The following is a 27524-nucleotide window of genomic DNA, read 5'->3' on the forward strand; positions in this document are numbered from 1 at the left end:
ACTTTTGTAATTATTTTTAGTGTAAGAGATACTCGTGGCGAATGGATATGCAGACATGAAATAAAACAACGAACGCGGACGTCCCCGGGCGGTAGAAGCATTGCAATGTACCCAGCGATTCGTAGCTACAATGAACAGCTTGTTCCAATTTGTGGCCTGTTGCAAGTTAAGGTAAGTTTGACCAGGCCAAAAAAACAAAGCAACTTCAGACCCCAGTGAGGTTATCGATAAAATTCCTGAAGACCCCAGACAGCGAGGTGGCCGAGGATCACCTGATGAAGGATATAATGAAATAAGGCTGTTAATTACCTTCATCAGGGGTATTTTAATTAACGCAAACACCCAATTTTCACTCCAGCACTTCCTTGGAGTTTTCTTCATATGCATGCAAATTTTCAGGCTGATAGGTTTTATAGTTTTGGAGTTATAGAGGACACACACTGACACTAACACACACATTGCCTGTTATTACTCGAGATATACATATATAGGATTACAAAGGCATTGGAAAACGATGTGACAAACATTTTATATGGGGTTTGAACTTCCGTTCCCTGCATCAGCCAATGGTTGAAATGGGAATACGGTGTACCAACTTCCAAATCTCTCAATGTTGTACGTTTTTATGATAAAAAGGCAGTGTAACTTCGTTGTTTGATAATGCTGCAAATGGATGTGTTTTAACCAATCAAATGGCATCAAGCACAGTCACTATATGGTTGTGGTGGCATAATTTGTAGGGGAGGAGATGGAGGGGCTAGCGATTGGGTTACTGGTGCAGTGCCCCCTCTAAGTTAAATAAAGCAAGAGTTTTGGGTTTGGCTAGACCACCGGCAATAGTTCGCCTACTGTTCACAATGGACATCATGGGCTTTAACGCAGTGGCGTGCCTAAGGTATGGCAGGTATGGCACATGCCCTGGGTGCCACTTGAAAAGGGGGGGGGCACCACAAAGCAGGACTCGGTCTCTGTCAAGAATGGAATATTGAAGTTGAAAGACATCAGAGACTAAATAAACTAATGGCTGATGAGAACTCGAGAGATGCTGGGTTCACAGCCAAGTTGGGAATGGAAAGAGTCATGAAAGGAACACTCGCCCGTCTTCACAGAGAAATGGACGAAAAGTTCGCTCCTTTGTATGACACTGATGCCAAGTTTGGGATCCTTCTCGATGTCAAGGGACGATGTTACGGCGCCGACAGTAACGACCTAAAGAAGTGTGACAATTTGGGCGAATTATACAGCTCTGATGTTGATGGACAGCAGCAACATGAATAAATTTTGGATTGCAGAATATTGCTATCAAGTCGGGTCAACATGAAAATATCAAGACTTGAAGAACTTCCCGAATTTATTGTTCAGGATGGAGATGACAGCGTCTTCCCCGATCTTCACATTGCTATTCAGATAATGCTAACCATTGCAGTTTCCATCGCCAGCTGTGAGAGATCATTCAGCAAGTTATAACTAATACTTTCATATTTGAGAGCCTCCATGGGTCAAGGCAGACTGTGATCTTGCTCTGCTGAGTGTAGAAAGAGAAGAAACTGAAAAAAAACTGACTTTGAGCACATCATAGACCAATTTGCGTCAGTGAAAACAAGGAAGGTGCACAGTTGTAATTTTCATGTCGTGCCATAATTTGTTAATTAAAATATTAACGAGCTTGGGTTGTATTTTTGAGCTGATATTATGGTAAAGTTATCTCAAAGATGAGTGTCAGATGTTTGGACAGAGGTGCAATTTCAGCGTTTGCCATTGGCGCTATTTTCCGTAGATACCCCCCTGCTTTAACATCCACCAGCAAATGGAATTGTTGTTAACATCGATCCAATGGACAGCACGTATCGATGCCTCATGCTGCCTGCAAAAACCAGGACAGTTTATAACTGGGCCTGCATTCAAACCCAGGCGAGAGAGTTCAGAGGATGTTAGCATACCTATAAGCTATTATGCAAGCCCAAGGTGAGAGGAAGTTTGTTGAATCGAAATAGACTGTGGTCAACTTGAATGTGACAATGATTACCTTGGCAGACACTTTGCATGTGCAATCTGAAACATTCATTAAGGATGTAACTTGATAACCGCCAGCATGTATCCCTCAAATATTATTGGCTTGGCAATCGGCCGGGCAAATCCCTTATTCTATAATTAGGTTTCTCATGGCGTACAAAAGCAATAACCCCTCCTGTGACACTTCAAAACAAACAAGACCAGCCATGGTAAGCAGGAGTTTACTGATTTCTGTCTGTCGTTCAAAATGTTTATCCATAATCAAGTTGCTCAGATTGGTATTATAAATCATGTTGAAACAAAGCTATATGTAAACTTTGCAAATTGTAATTTTTGACCATGCTTGTAAGACAATATAAATATATAAATATATAATCAAACCCCCCAACTTGATGAGGCAGCAAGGCACAGATCGAGCCCCATAACAGCCAATGCTGCACGACCTGTTAGCAACAAGGGTCGTCTGCCATACGGATGGATGCATTGTCTCTGCCCTGCTGATCACCAGTTAGGAGGTGAGGTTGCAATAAGGAAGGATACAAAAAACAAAAGCAGTAACTGACCCTAAATGTGACATGATGCCGAAGTCATGTGCATAAATTATGCCAACCTCCAAACGAGGATGGCATCTGTGTGGCACTGAAGTCTTTCAAGATGGAGGTTTATAGTCACAACAAACAGAACATACAGTGTGATAGGCATATCATTGTGACAAAACACTTTAAAATGTTTGTTTAACTTGGCTTCTGTTGGAGTGTTATTAGCAGATTCATGCACAAAAATAAACAAACCAATAATGTTAAAGACAGACCTCAATCTGGACCACTCATGGTGACCTCGAACAGAGAAAATGCAGATTTCATCAGGCTTGTCAGACATATTCCTATTTTCACAAGCCCAGTCTCATGACAGGCATGGAGGCTCCCTCAAAGGTAATCCACAAGAAAGGTCCGAACTGGCTTCGTGCTGCAGGTTACAAAGCCAGAAGACCGATAACATGCCATCTTTTCACCTCGGAACACAAAGCAGCCCGCTTGGCACGGTGTCGGGTACGTCATAACTGGAATTCAAATCCTGGAGGAAGATCTATTGATTTTATGGGCCAAATTTCCTCCATGCAACTAATGGTAGAACTCTGGCTTGGCATTAACTCAATACAAACTAGAAGGGCGCATGGTAGAGCGCATACCTCTGCCACACAATGCCTGATCCATGAAAACATATCAGGGCCAATACCTTTTTGAAATATCGTGCTATATATCGTTTTTGGCCCTCTCTCTCTCAATGGTGAAGAATCACTTTGAAAATTAAATAATTCTCGCATCTCGATTTGGATTCAGACCTTCAACAAAATCGAATCAATTCGTCCTTGCCACACATCCAACGTGTCCACCAACTTTCGTCCGAATCCGTGCACAACTTTTTGAGATATCGTGTTATACCATATATCGGTTTAGCCTGATCTCTCAATGGTGAAGAATCACTTAAAAAAAATCAGATCCGGATTCGGATCTTCATCAAAATCAAATCAGTTCGTCCTTGTCATACACCCAACCTGTCCACAAAATTTCATCTGAATCTGTCCACAACTTTTTGAGGTATTCTGCACACAAACAAACAAACAGACAGAAAAGGGTGAAAACATAACCTCCTTCTCCTTCGGTGGCGGATGGATGTAACTCTGCAATCAAGAACATTGTGGAATCCATCCCATTTGATGGCAGATCCATCATGATATGAGGCTTCCTGTTGTGATTGTAAACTTGACCTTGTTACTGTACAGGGTAAACTGACAGTCAAAGTACTATCGTGGATTTTGGTCATGTTGTTGTTCCACATTCTGACAACCGTCTACCTTACACAAGACCTGTATTCATGGGTAACAATGCCAGACCCTACTGTTCTCACACAATTGCTGACTTGAGAAAAAAAATACCATCACAACATTGTCCTGGGCAGAAAAGAGTCCTGATTTAAATTGAATAGAGCACATTTGGGACATTCTTGGGTGTAGATCTAAGAAAGTGGACCCTCCTGTGCAGACTCTGACACAGTATGAGGCTACTTTGCACAAGGAATGGCAGCAACTCCCTTTAGATTCTCTTCGACAGCTTCGTGAATGGCTGGGGAGGGTTGTCAAAATCATTTGTTCTTCTGGTGCTCACACACCATCATTGACCTTTTGAAAATCATTCTGTTGTGAAATAATTCCATGTCATTTTTCACTGGTCTTGAGCCCTCCTTCACATGATTTGACTTCCAGCTGGGTTCTGTGATGTGTGGTGATGCCTCTCCATACCATCACACTTCCACCGCCAAACGCCGAACGCTGCACAACACATGCGTCAGCATAATGTTCCCCTTCCCGTCGATAGACATGACAACGGCCATCACTACTGTCAAGATGGAACTTCGACTCATCTGCAAAGAAAATAGCAGCCCAATATTGTCTCCTGAACCTCAGACATCGTCTACACCAAGCTAGGTTGCACATGTCAATGACTTGGCAACAAAATTGGACGTACTGCCGGTTGTCGTGGTCAGACGTTATGCTCACGTTACTGATTCATGACAGTTCTGGCACTGAATAATCACAAGCCAGGGATGCTGCAAACTGTCAAACTTGCTGTCTGGAACCGATTCCAAAGGTGCACCAACCAGATATGATTATCCTGCTGATGTGACATCACACGTGGTCACCAGAACATGGACAATCTCTGATGTTGCCAGTTTGTTGATAACATCTCCAGAGTGAGTGAAAGAGTTCTGATGAACACCAACATGCCTAGCCACAACATTTTGAGGCATTCCTGTCTCAAGCTTGCCAATAGTACGTATCCGCTCATTTCCGAAAGGTGTGGTATCACGTTCACGATGTTTAGATGTCAATAAAAATGTTATTCACAGCTGAGATGATTCAACGAATCGTGCTGCTTTACAATATGCTCAGTACCACGTGTGGCATTGTCACATGACTCAGTACAAGTGCATAGCAAATTGTGTGCGCAATGGACAGTATGTACTTACAAATTCCAGATATTGAAGGAACATGTTGACTGATCATTATATTGCTCGGGTACATGTCTGGATCAGTTTGTGTAACTTTTTATGGTGCATTTTGTTATGCACAGGAACTTTTTTCCATCAGTATATTAAGGGTGTGCTCCTTTTAAGTCAATAGCAAGGCATTTAGAGTCGGCTGGTAAAGCGTACCCATTTCTTTTCTGACGGACGGGTAAGCAATACATGGACTGATAAAGTTTTAACAACATGTTGTTCAAAAGGTCCAGAAGTGCAGTTTGGAACTATTTTGGGAAGGTTAAAGAAGACAGTCTGAAAGTTGCATGCTCACTTTGTTTAATAGACATTGCTCATCACTGTAAGACATCCAATATGCTTAAATATTTGAAAACCAAACACCAGAGAGAGTACCTATTAGTGATGGTTGAGAATGTTGACTTAACAAAACCAAAGTCTGCAATAGCAAGAGTTTGCTTTCGCTCCAGTATGCTGCCTTCCCTTCCCTCCCTGCTCTCCCCTCCTCCTCGCTCTCACACCCCTTCCTCACTCTTCCCCCTCTCAAACACCCTATTAATATTCCCATCACGAAGCAACGGGTTGTATTTGCTGGTATGTGTGACGTATATATGTATGTATGTACGTGTATATATGTATATAAATACAGAAACATACACATATACATACTGTACATACACCTTTGTCATCCACAACTCAATTTTATAGCTGCTTTTTCATGTATTTGCATAGCCAGCACTTGCATTGTTGATTCTTGAAGTATAAATGAAACATGGCTTCCAAGAAGAAGTCACTCTCAGAGTGTGATGTGTCAAGAGACAAACGACTATATTACACCGTCATTCCTTGTGTTCGTATTTCTCCATGCCATGTGCAGTTTTTCCAAGGTGGTGATTCTACATTACCCCTTTCTGCTGATGTAGAGGGTTTGGAGCAGCAGCTCATGTCACTGGCAATGCACAGGAGCTTGGAGGAGCTTTGCAGCACCAACTTCGACCTGGCAAACAATTCCCCAAAACAGCAGGCCATCATTAAGTAAGACTAGCGTATTGCCGTTATCCTCCCTGTCTTTGTAACTTCGTTAGTCCAATATTTCATTAACAATATCGTGTGTGCTGCATTTAAAGTCAATACCACATTCAGTCTGCGGTTCATTAATCCAAAGATGATTTCCAAGTTCTATTTCTGTACTCACTTTTATGTTCCCCCAAGCGAAAGTCTCATACCAAATGTACTTATATTTCTTTCACCGTCTCATTCATGATGTTCTTTAAATCAGGATTTTTTTTTGTCTTTTTGGTTTTCTCACGAGTTTCTTCTAAAGTTTCATGTTGACCATTTTGTCATGGGATGAAGCTATCAAGGCAGAATGTTAGAGGATTGTCAAGTTGTGAAAATGTGTGAATGTTGTACACTGCCTCTTTTGGGTAATGGTCCATGGCAACGTCCTGTGGAGATCTCTCTTAACTACACGATAAGATTTCAGGGAACATTTTGCTCTGATGCTCTGCATTTAAAGACCTCGGGGCCCATCTCGTTGTAGCCAAGCTGTTACAATAACGATGACCCCAACCATGATATGCATCCAAGATGGAATTGAATTATATCTTGTATCTATAGAGCACCCACCTCCTGGTAGAATCATTTAATAAGTTTTAGTGCATTTTGCTGATGCATTACCTCCTGTCGACTTTCGTAAGAATTTGGCAAACTTTCGGGCACTTAATGCTCTAATGTTTTGGAAGCATTGCTGAGATCAAGAGTGATTATGGAATAAGTTGTATTGAATGCCTCACAAAAGAATACGAAGAATAAGAATAAGAATAAGAATAAGTAGCCCCACACAGTGTTCAAGCATAAACTTCAATCAGCATCGCACATCTATCTATAATTCCAGCAATCTCTGTGTATGTGTCTATGTGTGTGTGTGTGTGTGTGTGTGTGTGTGTGTGTGTGTGTGTGTGTGTGTGTGTGTGTGTGTGTGTGTGTGTGTGTGACCGCTGTTTCTCGACAACCACTGGTCCGATCTAATTGAAACTTGCCAGGTATATTGCTGGGGACCTGAGTATGTGCCTTTTCGAGGTTTGATATTAATCGGACAAGTGGTTCCCAAGTTATGGCCATTTATTTACCAAACCAATGACAGGACACGGTGCTATGACATCACGATCTTCTTATTATTTCTTTTATTTTTTTATTTTCCACGTACGCCCACGCACGTATGGGCATGCATGTATGGGTATGCGAGAGCGAAGGAACGGCCTGAGTGGTTGTTGTTTCTGGCACGCGGTTTGAAAGTTGTTTTTTTTTTCCACGTACGGCCACGCAACAGGGTTTATTCTAAGGAAAATTTACAACTGCACAAACTCTGATGCGAGGCAGGGGCGGGAAAAAATGGAGGCTGCGAAGCAGCGCCGAGGCCGGAAGGGGCAAGACGCGCTGAACGCGGGAGGGTATGGGAGGGGTATCCCCTCCCGCCGGGTGGCTCTTGGGGACTCCCCCAGAATTTTTTTTATTTCTAGATGCATTCTGAGGGGTGTCTTGACCAGTTTCATCTGTCAATCTGCCATATATGGCTATTTTGCAAGAAAACGATATCTAATTAATTACACACACATTTAAGAGTGGGCTACTGAAACTCTTGGTGTGAATCATCGTCACATGATACATATCCGCAAACCAAAATATACCAGTCACCCATACCTATTGTAACGTCTCTTTTCAGACTATATATATATATATATATATATATATATATATATATATATATATATGTATGTATATATATATATATATATGTATGTATATATATATATATATATATATGTATGTATATATATATATATATATATATGTACATATATATATATATATATATATATATATATATATATATATATATATATATATATATATATATATATATATATATATATATATATATATATATATATATATATACAAATAGACTGAAAACTAAATAAATAAGTAAGTTAATAAATAAACAAATAGATACTGTTTTTGGAATATGTTAGGTCATTTATATAATTCTTTTTTTGACAGGCATGGTCAGAATGGATATCAGGAAATGGTTTAGTCCAGCTGGTGGTGTGGCATCCAAACCTGGTGAGGATGATGATACCATGCCAGGTACAGCAACAGCTGCAGATGAAGACAAACAGTCTGAGGCAGATACAGAAAGTGTAGAACATGAATCAAGAGAATACGAATTGGAAAGAAGTACTTCTGAAGGTAGTGAAAACACAAATGACCCTCCAGCAGATAAATCAAATTCATCTACAACCAACAGTGATCAAGGATGTTTTGTCCACCTTCACAGACATGGGAGACACTTAGATGACTGTGATCCTTGTATGAAGGAGTCTCATGTTGTGAAAAGGTATGCGCCAAAGGGGAAATTACCTCCCATCACCCTACCCAGAGGAACTGTGTACCGAAAAGCTGTCACAGATGTTCATGCTAAATCTGAAATGCACAGACAAGTCATGAAAAAACAAAGACTAGATTCACTTTCCAGGATGGAAGTTGCGCAAGTCTCTCATTTGGATAAATTAATATCAACAGCAAATGAAGACCTTGCAAACAAAATTGGCAGTCTACGAATTCTGGTGTACGGATATGGCAAGAAGCTGTCTCTATCTGCAAATTCCTTCCCCATGAGTAGTGACTTACAGAAAGTCACACAGCTTCAGCTTCAATGATCCCTCCCAGGAAGTAAAGCTTGACAATGACCTCCAGTATGTGACCCCGGCGAGCCACCTCGAGTTGCTCAAGTGCATTGTAGTCTGTCTGTAGACTATCAGTCTGATAGCTCTGATGCTACTGTAGAGCTATCAGACTATCAGTGACGTCTATTGTGGTTCCTTCCTAGTTTATGACACCCTAGCCATGCAAATTCAAACAAAGAACAAATTGACAACTGCACAAATCTGGATTTACAACTGCACATTTTGAATTTACAACTGCACAAAAGGGGTAGAACTGCACGTTAGAATAAACCCTGCCACGCAAGTACGGGCACACACGTACGGGACGCACTTACGGGCACGTACTAGTAGCCATAAAGGCTGCTTCTGCTTCACCCCAACGCTGCACCCTCTCACATGCTACATCCACTTCCCAGCGGATATGCTTGACAGGTTCGATTACATACACCACCCCATAAAATATCTCCAACTCCTGAAAAACTGGAGGTTCTTGGAAGCATTATAAAAGGTTGTGTTCTCCAGTGTTCAAGTCCACCCGGACCCCGACATTCGCGGTTCCAACATTCGCGGGTTCCATGGCGATTTTTTTTTCCACGAGCTGCGAGCATAACAGTTCGAAAACATATCTTCCATGAGCCACACAGAAAGCAGCAGGATGTACGTGCAGTACAATACTGTACAGAAGCAAAACCATATCTTCCGCGAACATGACCTGCTTCCTGTACGTGCATTGTAGCTTCGTGGGATAAACATAGTTTTGCAGGATGTCTCACCAATGTAACATGTCATTCCCTGTGATGCCATACAGAATGAAAACACTAACAGCATCGATTGATGTTTCCAGTAATTACCAGGTCACCACATACGGACATTACACAATGGAAACATTCAGCACATTTTCGTGTAAATCATCACCTTGCTACAAACAGCACCATCTGAGCTGTTACATTTTAAAAACGTTCACCATAATCTGCCTGCAGATAGAAAAGATGTCATGTCGTTCGAGTTAAAGAATGGAAATGTTCAGCATATCTATGAGTGGAATTAGCAGCTAGCTACATGCAGATTAATTACACAATGACATCACTCACTACATCTATTTATCAGCTGCAGAATACAGCATGACCCATAAAAATCCCCCACAAACAATGTGCAGACTACTCACCACATCCTGGATCGCCATCATTCTTGTCTCGTAGCTCTGACTTGTGTATTGACTCTCACTCAGTTCATTCTGCAAAAATGGCTCCCAAGGATCGAGGATAACACTCAGAAGGGTATGCCTCGAAGTGGACCACCGATACAGGAGAAGGCGAAGCTCCTGCACGACCATCTCTCTGGCACGGGTGGTGCAAGCACGAGTGTGTTGGGTACAAGCGGCACCTCCAGCCCGTTCATGGCGAGTGGTTCCACTGCTTCAAGGCACAATATAATTTGCGCAACATCAACCTCGTAGGGGAGCGCGTTTCCACGGACCACAACGTGGCCAAGGCATTCCCTGCAGAATTTGCGAGCCTTGTCAAGGAGAAGGGGTATCTGTCGGAGCGGTTCTTTAATGCTGATGAGACCGGCTTGTTTTGGAAAAATATGTCGACTAGAACATTCATCTCACAGCGCGAGAGCAAAGCAGCTGGCTTCATGGCCGCAAAGGACCGGGTATCCCTTCTCCTCTGCACAAACGCTGAAGGGGATTCATGGTAAAGCCCATGACGCTCTTACATTCCCTGAACTTGCATGCACTGAAGAACAAAAACAAGCAGGCACTGCCCGTGTACTGGAGGGTGAACAGGAAGGTGTGGGTGACGTCTGAACTTTTTATGTACCAGATAAATACCCGTTTCATTCCTCAGGTTGGGAGGTACTTGGCTGGAAAGAAACTTTCGTTCAAGATACCCCTGCTGCTTGACAACACTCCTGGCAACCCCATGGACCTGAATGGTGCTCAGTCAAATGTTGAGGTCATGTTCCTGCCGCCGAACACCACCTCCCTCATCCAGCCACTTGACTAGGGGGTGATATCAATTTTCAAAACTTTTACACCCAGCGCACCTCATCTTCATCATTTTGCAAAGTGTGCTGTTTATTTAATAAAAAAAACTGAAATGGTGCATGATAATGTTGTTTTGTTGTTTTATTTCATTTTACGGTACGGTGCCGTGTGGTGTGGTTAAGAGACTTCAAAATGCATTCTTTAATAAATTGGAAATGCTACCTGGTGTTGCCGTTTTATTCTTTTTTGTAAGCATCTTTCATGAAAATGTAATCGTGCATTCGTAGTCGAAAACATTTTAAACTTTAAAAACTTTCCCCTTTGAACCAGGAACCACCGCAAACCGAAAACGTTATCCTTTTGTAGAAATTCCCCGACTTTGGTGGTCACCATTTGCAGCCTTTTTCATGAACAAGGAACCGCCGCAAACCAATAACATTATACCCCTTGTACCAATTTCCCGACTTTGGTGGTGTTTTGCTGTTTGTGGCCTTCATGTACCAGGAACCGCCGCAAACCGATAACGCCATCTTCCTTGTAACTACTAGTACGTGCCCGTAAAAATAAATAAATAAATAAATATTCAAACCACGAGCAACAAACAACAACCACACAGGCCGTTTCTTCGCTCTCGCATGCCCGCACGTGCGTGGCCTGGAGGTTGGCATATTATGCGCAGTTACAATTACTCGCAATTTAGTTTTAATGCCAAATATTCAATTAGCGCCAATGTATTTTGCCTTTTCGCAATGTCATCGCAAGGAAAAACAAAAAGAGAAGAGAAGAGAGAGAAAAAAAGTTACTTCCTGGTTCGGAACATACCAGCACTCTAATGTTACCAAAATTTATGCACCGTCTCATATGAAAACGATCATAACTTGTGGCATTGTGTTTATCTATAAATGCGCATAAGAAATCGAGAAATTATTAGAATACACGAAGTCATCACTCTCCGGAAGTCCGTACGTTGTAACCTGTAATGGGGAATGCGACTGAGCTTCCCTTCCCCATTGGCCTCACCCACGCAACAACGTGTCTTGTCATTGGTTTGGTAAATAAATGGCCATAACTTGGGAACCACTTGTCCGATTAATATCAAACCTTGAAAAGGCGCATCCACAGGTCCCCAGCAATATACCTGGCAAGTTTCAATTAGATCGGAAAGTGGTTGTCGAGAAACAGCGGTCACACACACACACACACACACACACACACACACACACACACACACACACACACACACACACACACACACACACACACACACACACACACACACACACACACACACACACACACACACACTGCTGGAATTATAGATAGATGACAAAACACGCGGATTTTTCCCCCACACTCGCGTGATTTTACCCCGACATTCGCGGATTTCTTTGCACATTGGGAAATCCCTGGAACTTATCCCCCCCCCCCCGCCTCCATTTCCCATTGAAACAATGCCCCCCATTTTCGGTTTCAACATTCATGTGATTTTCCCAGAACGTATCCCCCGCAAATGTCAGGGTCCTGGTGTACCTAATTAAATTTGAATAAAGATTTAAAAGTGTATAGATAAATTAATTCCAGGTTCTACTGCCATTTCACCCAGTGTCCATTAGATCACCCGATCGAACACTACGCAGTGTATATTAGATCACCTGATCTAACACTACCCAGTGTCTATTATATCACCTGATCCAACACTACACAGTGTCTATTAGATCACCTGATCGAACACTACCCAGTGTCTATTATATCACCTGATCCAACACTACACAGTGTCTATTAGATCACCTGATCAAACACTACTCAGTGTCTATTATATCACCTGATCCAACACTACCCAGTGTCTATTAGATCACCTGATCTAACACTACTCAGTGTCTATTATATCACCTGATCCAACACTACCCAGTGTCTATTAGATCACCTGATCGAACACTACCCAGTGTCTATTATATCACCTGATCCAACACTACACAGTGTCTATTAGATCACCTGATCAAACACTACTCAGTGTCTATTATATCACCTGATCCAACACTACCCAGTGTCTATTAGATCACCTGATCAAACACTACCCAGTGTCTGTTGAATCACCTGATCGAACACTACCCAGTGTCGATAAGATCACCCGATCTAACACTACCCAGTGTATATTAAATCACCCGATCTAACACTACCTAGTGTCTATTAGATCACCCGATCGAACACTACCCAGTGTCTATTAGATCTCCCGATCGAACACTACCCAGTGTCTATTAGATCACCCGATCGAACACTACCCAGTGTCTATTAGATCTCCCGATCGAACACTACCCAGTGTCTATTAGATCTCCCGATCGAACACTACCCAGTGTATATTAAATCACCTGATCTAACACTACCTAGTGTCTATTAGATCTCCCGATCGAACACTACGCAGTGTATATTAAATCACCTGATCCAACACTACCCAGTGTCTATTAGATCTCCCGATCGAACACGTTACATTAGTTCTTCATACTTGATGTTTGTGGCCTTTATAGCATCCTAAAAACAGTAAGTTTCTTTGTAATGATGTTCAATTTTGTTTGACTACCAGACAGGCAGACAGAGTAAAAATATTACCTCACTCCTCTCTGCACATGCGTAACCAGGACAAATTCAGAACCAAAGTACTGCAAAACTGCAAACTTGTTTTTCTATTCATGTTCAGATTAGTGTTCTAAATGTAACATTAAATTTAAACAAGTTGTTCCTCAATCATAAACTGATGATCATAAACTGATAAGGTAGACAGACAGACAGATGGATGGATGGACGGATGGACATGAACCAATTGCTTAACCCCACCTTTCACTTTGCGTGCACAAGGTAATAATCTATGCTATAAGAGAGCCTTCTGTGTGCTCTGTGTGTTGTATGTGCTTTGTGTCGCCATTTTTCTCAGAAATGGCTGAACGGATCTTCGTTAAACTTTCAGCGCTTCATCAGCTTCATAAGCGAGTGCTGTGGAGTCTTTTAGGGAAAAATAAATTTGAAAAATCTGGAAAAAAAAAAGTTCGATTCTCTTGGATTTTTAATTATTTTAAATAATCGCTTTAAAGTGCCTAAACCTTTATAGCTATTGATGGAAAGAGTAATAAATGATCCACGATCCCATTCCTTAGTGGATGAAGGGAAGTGTTTAAGCCCCACCCCCACAAAAAAGTTTTCTTCTTCATGCCAACAGGATTAGAACAGCACCAGATAATGTCAGGTGCCCCTCCTCGTAACATATTGTTACTGGCCGGGTGTCGGCCGCCAACCGACCGCTCTGAACGGAGCCGCAAGTCGAGTCGGCCCGACCGATCGCCCGGAATATAGATCTCCGCCCGGATAACTCCGAGCGACGGGTCCTTGTACAAGAACCGAAATACGCCAATCGGCAGATCACGTGGGGTAGGGTCGATTGCCAATCTTCAATGTACCTAAATACCCACATGATCCAACTACCGGGGTATTCCACCCTCGACGGATCTCGTACGGAACAAACCGCCGAGGCGAGCTTGTCCGTGCGCGATTCCGAGCGGCGTAATCGCCGAGAACCGTCGGTCCAAATGTCCCCCTATTCCGGCAAACCAACGGCTTTCTAACTCCCAACACACGAAATGTTCAGTCAATGAGGGAATGGACGAAACGAGCAGGTTTACAGTTACACAAGGACATTTATGATAATGAAACATGTATGCAATTAAATAAGGCAAAACACGTAAGCAATTATACAAGCAACAAAAGATCTACAACCGTCTACGTATTAAGTACAGTTATTTACACTTAACAGCAGTTCCTACTTATTAGACGGGCCCACAGACACACGTACGCGTACGCGCAGACACACACACACACACACACACACACACACACACACACACACACACACACACACACACACACACACACACACACACACACGTACGCATACACGCAGACACACACACACACACGTACGCGCACACACACACACACACACACACACACACACACACACACACGCACGCACGCACGCACGCACACACACACGCACGCACGCACGCACGCACGCACGCACACACACACACACACACACACACACACACACACACACACACACACACACACACACACACACACACACAACGTGGCTGAGGCCTTTAATCACGAGCTCCAGCGAGGAGGACAGGTGAGCTGAAACTCAGAGCTTGACTCGAACCTTTCCACCTCGTGTGGTCTTCAACTTGTCCGGACCCGAGCTCCAGCGAGAGCGAGCTGGATCCAATCGCCGCGATCCTTCCCGAGCTCCCGCGAATCCTCCCCCGCTTCTCAACACGTGCCGGTGAGATGAGGCGCCGATACTTCCTGTCGATCGTCGCTTCCCCGAGGATCCAACTCCAAGAAGAGGCCGACGCGTCGCACCAAGCCGGGAAACAAAATGGAGAACAAAAAGCTCCACGAACCAGGAAGAAGAGGAAGAAGAGGAAGAAGAGAAGAAGAGGAAGAAGAGGAAGAAGAGGAAGAAGAGGAAGAGAGGAAGAAGCCTCCACTCGCAGCTCGAGCCGAACAACCGGCTCAAGTTCCTTCCAAAACAAAGCAGCAGCCGAAGCTCACTGAGCCAGCCGAAGCAAAAAGCTTCCGAAGGCCTCAAGCCAAGCAGGACCCGATGGCTGAACGACTGCTCTCTCCGAAGCAAAAAAGTTTAAATGTGTAGGTGTTAGTGGTACCCAAGATGGCTTCATGGGCATAAAACCCAACCCCCCCCCCTGTGAGGGGAGGGGAAAGCAGACATAATTTTCGCCTGTACACGTGCCACAGTGGGAGTGATTTACTGACCCTCACTGCAGACAGGGGGGACTATTATATCACCACGACACAAAGTATATTTGCCCTACCTCCCCCACTATACCCCATACCCACCCCCTCCCAAATAATAATAATAATAATAATAATAATAATAATAATAAATAATATGCGTCACAAACAATGGTTAGAGTAAGCACAAGGACATAGGTACAAGTGCAAGTACAAAATACACGCAAGACATTCCAGTAGGGACGTCAGATAACCATATTACTGGAAAGTGATACAAGATGCTGCACAGTGGAGATCTGATAAGGAGGAGCCTGTTGAGATAAGCAGCATATGATAAGATATGCTGCAGAATATCATAAAAGAGCATATTTTGGCATAAATGGGGTTGGTTACATTCGCAAAACCCACAATGAGCAAAATGAACCAACAATCAATTTCTGAGACTCTGCCTGTAAGTACCCCATCCATTCTATGCATAATGGTGTCACTCATCTCTGTGTGATGATGTATGGCACACTGCACGTAACATGCACATCATTTCGGAGATTAAAGCCTTAATTAAGCGCTTCACAGCACCACCACATGTTTATTTTAGCCCAAATGCCATTTTAAAATTTTCCACCACAATGTCATGCCTGTGTCTGTTGTGAAAGGGTTATTGTAAAATTGGCGTCTGTGAGATGGCCATAATTAAGAACATAATGCATGTCATCAGTGGCCTTCAACATTCAATGCTCCTGTTCCCTGACGTTCAAAGTCTTTTGTGCTCTCAACGAGGCAGTCATGACCAAACCAAATGTCATTCGAGCTTTTCCATGAACCTTGACACAGGAAAACCATGGAGAAAAATAACATCTTGTTTTCATTCCATCACTTGCATATAATCAACGTGCAAAAGGTAATGGTGTGCAAGAAAGATCATTTGGTTTTTTTAGGCTTTCACATGCATGCACTGTCATTCAGATAACCTGGTCAATCTTCTGTTTCCTGAATTTTAATGGCCATTAAAAATTAGCCACCTCACTGAAAGATGGTCTTTTTTGAAAATACAAATAGAGGTCTTAAAACGTCACAAAGATAATGTCGTGGATCTGGGGTGTGAGGCTTGCCACAAGGAGAAGCACTTGGGTCCCTCCTGAACGCCCGGTCCTGAGGCTGCTGGGCACACATTGTCAGGTCAAGCCAGATTAGATCTGTGGCTTGCTACAGGTACCGTGTAAACCTGTACTAAACCGTTTCATGGTCGGGTTGTTGGTGACTAAACCATCTCCTCCACCAGGTTTTCTGGTGAGGATGGTGTGTGGATTAAAAGCAAAACCTGTCAAAGGGCGGAGAAGCTCCTTGTGAGCCAATGGCCAACAATTTCTAGTGCCCAACTGTGTCTGTGGACGTCCTTCTGCAGTTGGGTTACTTTTTTCTTTTTTAGGAGGTTGGTGGCAGGATTTTCACTCCAGCCACCGTAAAACCCTTCACTCCACAAAACACACTTACAACGCAAAGAAAACTGAAAACCAACTCCGTGGGAGTACCTCCTGTGCAGCTGACTTTGAAGGGCAGCTAACCAGGTGACAGGATTGGGGCAAAGCCTTCGGGACCTCACATCGTTGCATCTTCGCCACCTTGAACTCCTTCATCAAAGCAGTCAAAAGAAACAGAAGCTTCCCACCCTGTCCAGAAAAAGCAATATTTGTCAAACATTGTGGTACTCTCAACCATCTCATCACAAACCCACAAACCAGAACTTCCATCCTCTCCACATATCCTTTTGCAATAAGCCATGCAATATCAGTGGCCACAATATTCTCAGCATCAGACCAAACTTGAGACACTCGTACTTAAATTTTCAGGGCACTCCGAAATGTCGAACCTTGGTGGGATATGAAATGTAATCACAGGACAAAATGTTGTGGGTGATCTGATGGTTCTCATACAGGGCAATTCATCAATGTTTGTGCCATCTATCGGATTGATGTTAAAACTGGTTGCCCCCTCTGCTATCATTAGTTAGTGTAAGGTAAACATCTCACAGCATCTTTCATAAAGAGGAGGTGGGTTATCGCCCGCAGCCTTTTCCAGCTCAAACAAGCAGGGGCATTGCATCAGCTGCACAGCCGCGACTCAATGAATGATGCAACAAACAGCCAAATTTCACAATCAAATCTCAGTCCAACATAATTCACCAACAGTATTGTTGTTCTTAAAACTTGTTTTACAGGAATGTTGAAAAGGATGAGTTTTACGCATTTGTTGAAGCAATTGAAAAAGGTAATTATCAGGCATTTTTCAAATATTTATCAAATAAACAATGCATTCTTACACAGTGTGATGATGTATACAGTTCTACAAAAGTATAAAATTTTGATAATCACAATAATCGCCTGAACTGTAAATAATTTAATCACATTGAACAACCTTTGCTTCCCGACATTGAGGTTTCATGTCTCAACAAGATAAGCTTCTGCATCAGCAAAGCTTTCACACTATGAGAAACATGGCAGGGTATAAGCTTTACCACTGTACTTGTGCAGGACAACTGGAACACCTGAAGATGCTGCTCCATTCAAGGGGCTGCCTGCCAGGAGGGCCAGATGTGGCTGGCTGGAATCTGGTTCACAGGGCAGCAGCTGGTCCCAACCTACAGATCCTACACTCTGTGCTTCAAGGTCAGTGATTATTGAGACAGCTAGTTGTGAAAGCTAAGCTCCTGCTCACAAATCCGAAAACTCCAGGTTGAAATTGTAAATCTATCTTTATTTGAAACAATGAGAAAGAGACATAAAATTTCATAGCCCCTGTGGTTTTAGTAATTTTGCTCGACAAAGCTTAAGGGCTACCCCATATTTACAAGATTTATGTGTATGCACAACCGACTTGAGTGGATCATGTGACAAAGAAGAACATCTGCGACATGTGAGATTTGCCAAGTTTGAACAAAATTGGAACATACATGTCCAATAAATGGTTGGGGACACATTTATGTAACAAAATGGCCGCCTCTCGGCCATCTTGGATCTTATGTGAAAAACAACAACATGCATATATAAACCATCATTCATTATCTGTGTGCCAAGCTCGAACAAGATCGGTAACTACATGTCCGAGAAATGTTTCAGGATGTGTTCAACACTGCGTTTTTTTACAACTAAAATGGCCGCCAGTCTACCAGTAAGCCATCTTTTGATCAGATCACGAAATAAATGGAGGTGCACGTGTATGCCATCATGTACTGCGCTTGTGCCAAGTTTGAACAAAATCGGACCATGCATGTCTGAGAAATGGTTGGAGACATGTTTAAGTAACAAAATGGTGGCCAGTCGGCCATCTTGGATCTGATCTAAAACTAAAATGATGTGCATATGTAAACCATCATTCATTGTAGGTGTGCCAGTTTGAACAATATCGGTAAATGCATGCCAGAGAAATGGTTGAGGACGAGTTAAATACTGGGTTTGTTTACAACTAAAATGGCCGTCAGTCTATCAGTCTGCCTTCTTTGATCAGATTGCAAAATAGTGAGGGGCAGATATGTGCCATCATGTGTTGTGCTTGTGCCAAATTTGAACAAAATCAGACCATGCATATTCAGGAAATGGTTGGGGACATGTTTAAGTAACAAAATGTCCACCAGTCGGCCATCTTGGATCTGATGTCAAAAAAAAAGAGACGTGCCGATGTAAGCCATCATTCCTTATCTGTGTGCCAAGTTTAAACAGCATCAGTAAATGCATGTCTGACAAATGGTTGAGGACGTGTTCAACATCTGTTGTTTTTACAACTGAAATGGACACCAGTCGGCCATCTTTGATTGCATCGCGAAACAAAATGAAGTGCATATGTACACTATCGTACGTTGCCTTTGTGTCAAGTATAAATAAAATTGGTCTGTACACGTCTGAGATGTGGTTGGAGACGCACGCACGCATGGACACGAAAATCGAGACCAAATCCATAAGCCCCGTTTTGGACTAAGTCCAATGGGGGCTAATAATCCCGACTCACATTACCATAAAGAGAATCGGTATAGGTGGGAGGCTGTCTTGGTGGTTGATACTGATGGTAAAACTCATGCAAGGGTAGATATGGGGACACTCAGAAATAATGAGGGAGGGAATCATGCAAGAAAATAATGGAATTCCTAAGGTAAATATATAGTCATGTTAATGTTAATAAACGTCCTGTCATCCTAACATGATTCGGCGTATGATTCATGATGGGGGGGGGGGTGTTTGAGTGGGGCATAAATTGAGACCTTGCACTGAACTCGTTTTCCTGTCGACCTCCGTCTGATTTTATGAGCAAGGCTTAGGCTTGTAGCATTTGGCAGCAGAAGAGGAGATGAGATTAGGACCATACTCTGTGCAGAACGTTGGTGATGCTTCAGTAGTCTCCTTGGCTATTGGGCACAATCCTGGACGGGTCGCCACTCCGACACAGTATACCAGCATGCTGGCACTCATTTTGCCGACCTCGGAAGGATGAGAGGCCGAGTTAACCCCACCTGGTATTAATTTAACATCAGAGTGGGATTTGAACTCAGGACCCGAGGATCCAAAGCCCACCATCCTAACCATTAAGCCAACACCAGGCATGTAGCAAAAGAGTTTATAATCAAATCCAATAATCTGTTCCATTGGCTATGATGGAGGGGTTTGAGGTTGCCGATTTCAGGATGACTTCTTTTTCTTCTTACATATGTGGTGCATGGATGGCTGCTGGGTAGCATCATTGGCCGAGGGGGGTGCAGCTGTGCCACTGATGCAACCAACGCCCCCTGAAGGTTAGGGTCGGAATTTTAAATTTGTTCATGGTGCCAGTGATAGCTCGCCGACTCTTTGTGAAGGACACCGTGGGGATCTTTCATGTCCATCAATGAATGCTGGCAGACGAGATGCCCAGATTAACGTCCATCCGAGGGATGGCACACACATTGATGAATCATCCTGCCTACCCTCCAGAATGCCTATGTATATGATATGTATATGTAAGGGGGATAGGGAGTGATCACAAAGACTTGTACCTCAGGGTTAGTACTTTGGTAACAATTGGACCTATAAGGGTGAAAGGGGGGGTCAATTAATTTTTTGACATAATTAAACCGTGATTAATTTCAAATAAACGAATCAGCATTGTCATCCCGTTTATTGTTATTATTAGCAGAAAAAGGATTCCATAAGATTTGGAACAATGTGCTGATTTTTTGGATTTTGTACAGCTACCAGCCGTGTACACTGGATGGAGAGGACGTTGAAAGGAGAGACGGCACTGTTCTTGGCAGTGCAAGCTGGAAACATGACGCACGTGCAAGCATTGTTGGATCTCGACTTCGATCCAAATGTTCATGCCAACAATGATGAAACCCCACTATATGCTGGTAAGAATGTCCATCGGATCTCTAAATCACTGGACTATAATAACAAATATGTATTGTCAATTCCAATGTCAAAAGGACACGGAAAGGGGTCTAATAATTATTGCATTACGATTTATTGCATTAAGTAATACAGCCCTAAATCTATAATGTATAATTTAAACCGATACTCTAATTGTAAAACCCTTCAAATATATTTTCTGATGCCCCCTTTGAAGGTTAACAAAAAAATTGTGAAAATTTTCCTGAACTAGAAACTAGAAAGCCTTCTAATGCAGGCAGCATTTTACCTCCCCCTCTGAAAAAAACCTTCTGTACTCCTGGTGCATTACTCTTCCCTTCCTCCCTTGGCATCCCACCCCCTCCTTTGGCATCCCACCTCCTCCCTCTGTATATGTAATCGGTTGATGACTACTAATTCAACACTCTTCTGACTATGTCTGGTTCTTCACAATGCTGTAATGCACCAATCAATGTTCATTCCCAATCTGGGTTTAAAATCCACACATGGCTTAAGCTTGATAATTGTTGCTTTATGCAAAAGGTAAGAGGAATTTATGAGTACCATGGGAATTATTTATCGAGACTAGCTAGGTAATGTGCAGGATGGACTGCCATGAGGCTGGCAGGATGGCCTCGAGGTAGACAAACTTACCACTGAGCTGTCTATAGCCTGTGATTGAATCTTATCACAGCTATAAGCTGTCATACTGGTGTTTCACTGGAAGGGCAATGTGTGCCATCCCGTGGATGGACATACTAAATTGGGCATGCCATCTGCCGGCATTAGTTGGTGGACGCTAATGGTCTCACATTGTCCTTCGTGAAGAGTAGGTGAGTTGTCGCCAGCACCATGAACAAATTCCATAATTCCTACTCTATCATACAAGGGGAACTACTTCAGCAGCACAGCCACACCCGTAGCCATGGGAGAAGGAGGAGGAGGAGGACGACGAGGAGAAGAAAAACTGTCATCATTGTAGACCTCCCATCATGGAGAGGAAAACAATTTAAGTGTTATATTCGTGGAAGCAGATATCTGTAAAGTTATTGGTTATTCAGACAAATCAGAGCTGCTATTGAAGGAAGAACAACAGACCGATTTGGATGAAAGTTGACTTTCCATGCGATAAGGTACGAGCCGACGTATCGCAAAATGTTATAACCTGCCATATTGTGAATCAATATGTGAATCAAGATGTCCCAAGTCTGCTTTTCCATTTGTTACTTGGAACCTGCAGCACTGTAACAAGTAATCTCTCCAAATGGGGAAGTCTTACACTGACTGCAACTATTCACTACAATTGATCATGTTGGTCCTTATTCTGAATGTATTCTATATTATGGCTCAATTTTAATAAACATTCATTGATGTTTTCAATAATTTTTTTACGGGACGTTTTTCTGGGAAAATATATGTTCAGGTCCGTAGTTCACCGTTGGTGGAAACAACAAGCACCATGACTTGTCTTTTGGATAAAAAAAGACTTGCAAATAAATTGTACTTTTGATCCCGTGAAAATTAGTTCAGCTTTGAATCGGAAAAGGTAACTAATTGCTGATGCATATTTGTCGGAATGTGCTGAGTCTCGGAAGCCTTTGATGATTGTTACGCTTCCATGCCGACAGGCCAAACGCCTATATTGTTATTAGTGTTGGGATTGTTATTCTAGTTCCGCCAATCTTTGTGAAATCACTTTTGAAAATAAAAACAGTTACAGCTGGCGATGTCAATCTGTGCATGTTTACAGCAAACCTTGGAACTTGATCCGAATGGATATATTTTTTTTGTCCTGTATTGGCGGCCATGTTGGATTTTGTTCCAAACATAAAACAACAATATTCTTCTCCAGAACTACTAAACTTTTGGCAGCCGTGATATTTAGCAGACAGCTTAAGCATGCCGAGGCAGAGTTTGAAGCTTCTGCTCTTAAAAACCCTGGAAGCTGGTCACATATTAAAAATGGTCACATGAGCCCGACCGCAGGTCAGGTCAGGTTAGGTGAGGTCAGGTATGGGAGCATGCGCTGGAGCAGCATGTCCAGCCACAGTTTGAGGTAAAATGGTTTCAAAGTTTGACTTTTATCAAATTTAGTATCATTCAATACCCCCATGAGCTAGGCTTTTCTGTGATGTGTAAATTGCTGATGGATGCTTCATTTTTTTGTATTTTTTGAGCTGAAATGGTTGTCCCCATTGAAGCCGGCTAATGCGGATCTCTTCTAAGGCTTGGAACGTTAACTTAAAAAAAATTATTATTCGACATCACCATTTTTAGCAGTCGCTATTGCTGTCTAAGACTCGACTGCCCCAAAATTGGGAGCAATCAAATGTTTTATTAAGTTTTTAATTTGGGGTCCATTTCCGCAGAAAACGTACGAATGCGGGGCTCCCCTGTGGGTCGCAAATCGGGACTGCTCGGAAGTTAACAGCACTGCTCACAGTTCTAGTTATTAATATCGCTTATTCTGATTTTTTTTTCTCATTAAGGTCCTGAAATGTCTTGGCAAATATGGTGAGATGTGTGCAGCTGTGAAGCAGGGATCACGATCAATATTACGTCTCCTGCTCGCAAAGGGAGCAGAGGTGGACAAACCATGCCGCCACCACCAATGGACAGCACTCCACGAGGCTGCCAAGCTTGGCAGGACAGAGTTAGCAGAGTATCTGCTCACGGTCAGAGCCGACAAAGAAAGACGGACAAGCTATGGTTTTACTCCACTTGCCGTGGCAGCACAGTATGGGAAAGCTGATGTGATGGAGTTGCTTCTGAGAAAAGGTTTGGTTTCATATGACTGCAATGTATCCCACAATGACACATACACTTTGTCACTGCATGATAGACACTCAATCACCTTGTTATTATTCTCCCAGTTCTTTAAGTAAGCAGTCATAAGGTGGTCATAAAGTGGTTAGTCCATCACAACATTAACCAATATATATATATATATATATATATATATATATATATATATATATATATATATATATATATATATATATATATATATATATATATATATATATATATGTGTGTGTGTGTGTGTGTGTGTGTGTGTGTGTGTGTGTGTGTGTGTGTGTGTGTGTGTGTGTGTGTGTGTGTGTGTGTGTGTGTGTGGGGGGGGGGGGCACATGATTTATATTGGGCTGGCAGGATAGCCTCAAGATAAGCACACTCCCCACTGAGTTGTCTAACCTGGGTTTATATCTCCAACAGCAATAAAGTGTCATTCAGGTGTTTCACAGTCATGGTTCTTCATCAGTGTCCACCTTCCTTTGGATGGACATTCAACTGGGCATGCCATCTGCCAGCATTAGTTGGTGGACGTCAAATATCCCATAGTTTCATTCATGAAGTGTTCACGTGCAATTGCCGGCATCCTGGCCAAATTACAAATCCCGACCCTGACTGACTAACTGATTGACTGCTGGGAAGGTAATGCTAAAACACCCACCATTATCCATGCCAAGAAACTGCTTCAGGAGCCCCAATGCTCTCTGAAGAGTATGGTACATCTCATGTTGGATATCAACGAACGCCTTGCATCCTCATTTTATTGGGAACACATGATCATCCTTCTGAATTTCTTTCGGTGCAAAATGTGCATTTGTGCACACCTGCCATCGAATTGTCACCGCGGTTCAAATCTGAAAGTGTTGCTGATAGTCATAATTTTATCATTGAAAATCTGCTCAAAAAGGAAAGATTACTTTCAATGTCATATTGAGCATGCTTTACTACCTTCTATGGTCAAACATACTTGCACAAAGTTATTATTATGGCTCTGCACATAATGTAAGGAGGCTACGCCAAATGCAAGCGCAGCCATAAATAAGAATCAGTCATCCAATCAACTGTGAAAAATATGTTAGCAAACAAAGTTCTTGTTCTAAACCTTGTTTCCAACTTGCATGGATACAAACTACAATGGATTGCCAATGACAAGAAGGTGCAGCCAGGCAAGACTGGTGTCATGCCACAGTCATAGATGGTAGACGTGGTACAAGAGAGCATTATAAATTCCTGATGGATTTTGTTTCAATCAATACCTCAAAGATGGTGGATTGAGTCTGGAGATCTTTATTTATTTGCAGAACAAGTGGCAAATGATCGAGTTGATGGAAAGTTGCTGATTAGAAAGGCCAGCACAACCTCACAAAGAAGAAAATACAATTCTTGACTGTAATATTGTTACCGGCCAGGGTCCGGTGGCGAGAACGACCACTAGGTGGGGGAAGTTATGTCGTCTCCCACCAGACTCCCGAATTGTAGGCCGTCGCTCATGGATAATTCCGTGACGCAGCGGGTCGCTTAACCGACCGTGGACTCCAATACCTCAACCACGTAGCGTAGGGTCTTCTTATGTCGAACCAAGTTACCTAATTAACCACGTGGTGTCATCTACCAGGAAACCACGCCCTCGATACACCTTGCCCGAACCGGATCACTTTACCAACTACAATATAGTTCCAACTACCAACTCCCAACTCCGGATCGGATGCAGCTGAGCGGAACTGCCAAGAACGTACCAGCTAGAATGAACGGATTATCGGGGATAAAGACCCGGCTAAACTTAGATCCGAACCATTCTGGACCAATGAAGGAAAAGACAAAAACGAACTGGGAACATTTCTGCAATAATTTATTTACACTAAGCGAGGAAATTCTGTGGTACAGGAACAGGTTTATTGGTGTGTTATGCAGGGGACAGAAGAGAGATGTAGTGCGACAATTTTACAGCAACTTACAAGAGAGGACACAGAGCAGACTTGTCATGAGAATAATACAGGCAAGAATTACAATGATCAAAAACTTATACAATTCTACTTAAAGGGCAGGTGCCACACACTCAGACAAAATAAACCCAGTTGAATGGCAAAGGACTTTTGCAGCCGGGGGGGGGGGGGGGTAGCTGAGGTCGCAGTTCTATTGGTACCTGAACATTCTGAGGGAAGTGACGCTCCGTGGTGTGGCACCCGACAAAGGTCGTGCAGTTCGACCCACAACCGCACGTGTGGAGACCGTGTCTGCGAAGGAGCCCAGGTGGAGAGTGCGGAATCCAAGGTAGAACGGGGCAGCAGACAGGACCCAACGAGAGACCCAGTCAAGATCGGGTGTACTCGGACCACCACAACAGACGGGCCGCCGAGGCAAGATGTGGGCAGGCACTCGGTGATCATGACCTTCCTTCTTCAACCAACAACTAAGGGACAAACTCAACCAACGACCTTCCTTCTTTCTTTGCAACCTGCCAACGAACCCACCGAACTATCGCACTCTACCCTGAGGATGGTGTCGTAATTTATAGATCCCCAAATTCGGAGAGGGGCCTTGGCAAAGCTGACATCACCGCCCGCCCTGATTGGACAGGGTCTTCATGGGGTCCGCCCTATCTGGGCGAGATTTCAGCCAGGCCGGGAAAGCCCGCCCACTCCACGCGTGTTTGAGGAAGGTGGATGGTGGTACAACGAAGATTGAATTGGAACGTTTGGGGAAGCCGAAAAGGAACTGCGGACATGAAGATTCTGCCTCGAAACAACGAGGCTCCGGAGACGCAGGTGGACAGTGGATCGTGATGGAGGGGATATAAATATTTATTAATCTAACTAAAAAACATCGCAACGCACTCCCTTTTGCTTTCCCACTATACACAAGGAGGGGTTCTATCTGTACATATACTTAATGGCATAACTAACTTCGGGACAAATGTATGTCTTGTATGCATACGCTTCCGAGAACCGTAACAATATTATACTGGGACATCATGTCAACGATGATATTTTAATTTGTGTAATCACAATGAGTATCTTCACAACTTTACTTATGAGGACCTTTCTTAAAATAAATGGTTTGCAAAACCTTACACGTCCTACACTTTTTCCGGACCGGATGGAACTGCACTTTTGGGATGTTCCTAGACAAAAGAGCAATTCAACTCTGCCGTAACGCTTTTATATCAAGAGCCACTTTTCTGGATTCCTTTCCAATTCATTCACAGTTATAAAAGTTTTTAAACATTAATGTGCTGCGAATGTAAAATTTGAGTGTACAGGAAATTGATTTGAGTAAGCTCACCGCCGTGGGAAACTAGGAGAAGCTGATATTTCTGGTGTTAACCCTTCATCGGAACACAATTTACAACACCAACCTTTACAAGCTACAACACCAGTTCTTCATTATTCTTGCACACAGTCAGCTCACATTTAGCATAATTGCACACAAGCGAATATCAGCAAACTGAGAGACAGGCGAGAGGGATTTGGGTCATCATGTCCATACCATAAACCATATCCCAACACACCAACCCTATTGCAGTTGGTGATGACAATTCAGCGAATGATTATGTTCTGATGAAGTCATCATGTGATTGGGTGCAGATTAGAATTATTTTCTGAAAACAAAAAAAATATTTTAAACCAGAAGGGCACTCGGTAGAGCGCATACCTCCACCATGCAATGCCTGACCCACGAAAACTTATCGGGCCCAATACATTTTTAAACCTGAAGGGCATTATTACAGTGCATACCTCCGCCATATAATGCCTGATCCATGACAACATAGCGGGCCCAATACATTTTTGAAAT

At 42.9% G+C, this 27524-nt stretch overlaps 1 protein-coding gene and 1 long non-coding RNA gene across 5 annotated transcripts in view; one reads left to right on the plus strand and one right to left on the minus strand.

Moving 5' to 3' along the window:
• LOC147020376 (uncharacterized) overlaps window positions 1–3828 on the minus strand; it is a 33257-nt gene extending 29429 nt beyond the window's left edge. Inside the window, exon 1 of the long non-coding RNA XR_015061809.1 lies at window positions 2825–3828. This is a non-coding gene — a long non-coding RNA (uncharacterized LOC147020376). The remainder of the gene's footprint in view (window positions 1–2824) is intronic.
• Window positions 3829–5439: 1611 nt separating this feature from the next.
• Window positions 5440–27524, plus strand: part of LOC147020377 (dynein axonemal heavy chain 12-like) — an 89729-nt gene continuing 67644 nt past the window's right edge. For 3 of the 4 annotated variants that reach the window (XM_085895690.1, XM_085895693.1, XM_085895692.1), the window contains exons 1-6: window positions 5440–5643; window positions 5927–6084; window positions 17786–17835; window positions 18099–18233; window positions 20783–20941; window positions 23469–23717. In XM_085895690.1, coding sequence (XP_085751816.1) covers window positions 5455–5643; window positions 5927–6084; window positions 17786–17835; window positions 18099–18233; window positions 20783–20941; window positions 23469–23717 — 940 coding nt within the window. In that variant the 5' untranslated portion in view covers window positions 5440–5454. The remainder of the gene's footprint in view (window positions 5644–5926; window positions 6085–17785; window positions 17836–18098; window positions 18234–20782; window positions 20942–23468; window positions 23718–27524) is intronic. The other variant, XM_085895691.1, reaches the window with a different exon arrangement.

This window comes from Eptatretus burgeri, chromosome 9, assembly GCF_056783735.1.
Source record: "Eptatretus burgeri isolate ZD-2024b chromosome 9, Ebu_testis_v1, whole genome shotgun sequence".
In the NCBI taxonomy this organism is placed as follows: domain Eukaryota; kingdom Metazoa; phylum Chordata; class Myxini; order Myxiniformes; family Myxinidae; genus Eptatretus; species Eptatretus burgeri.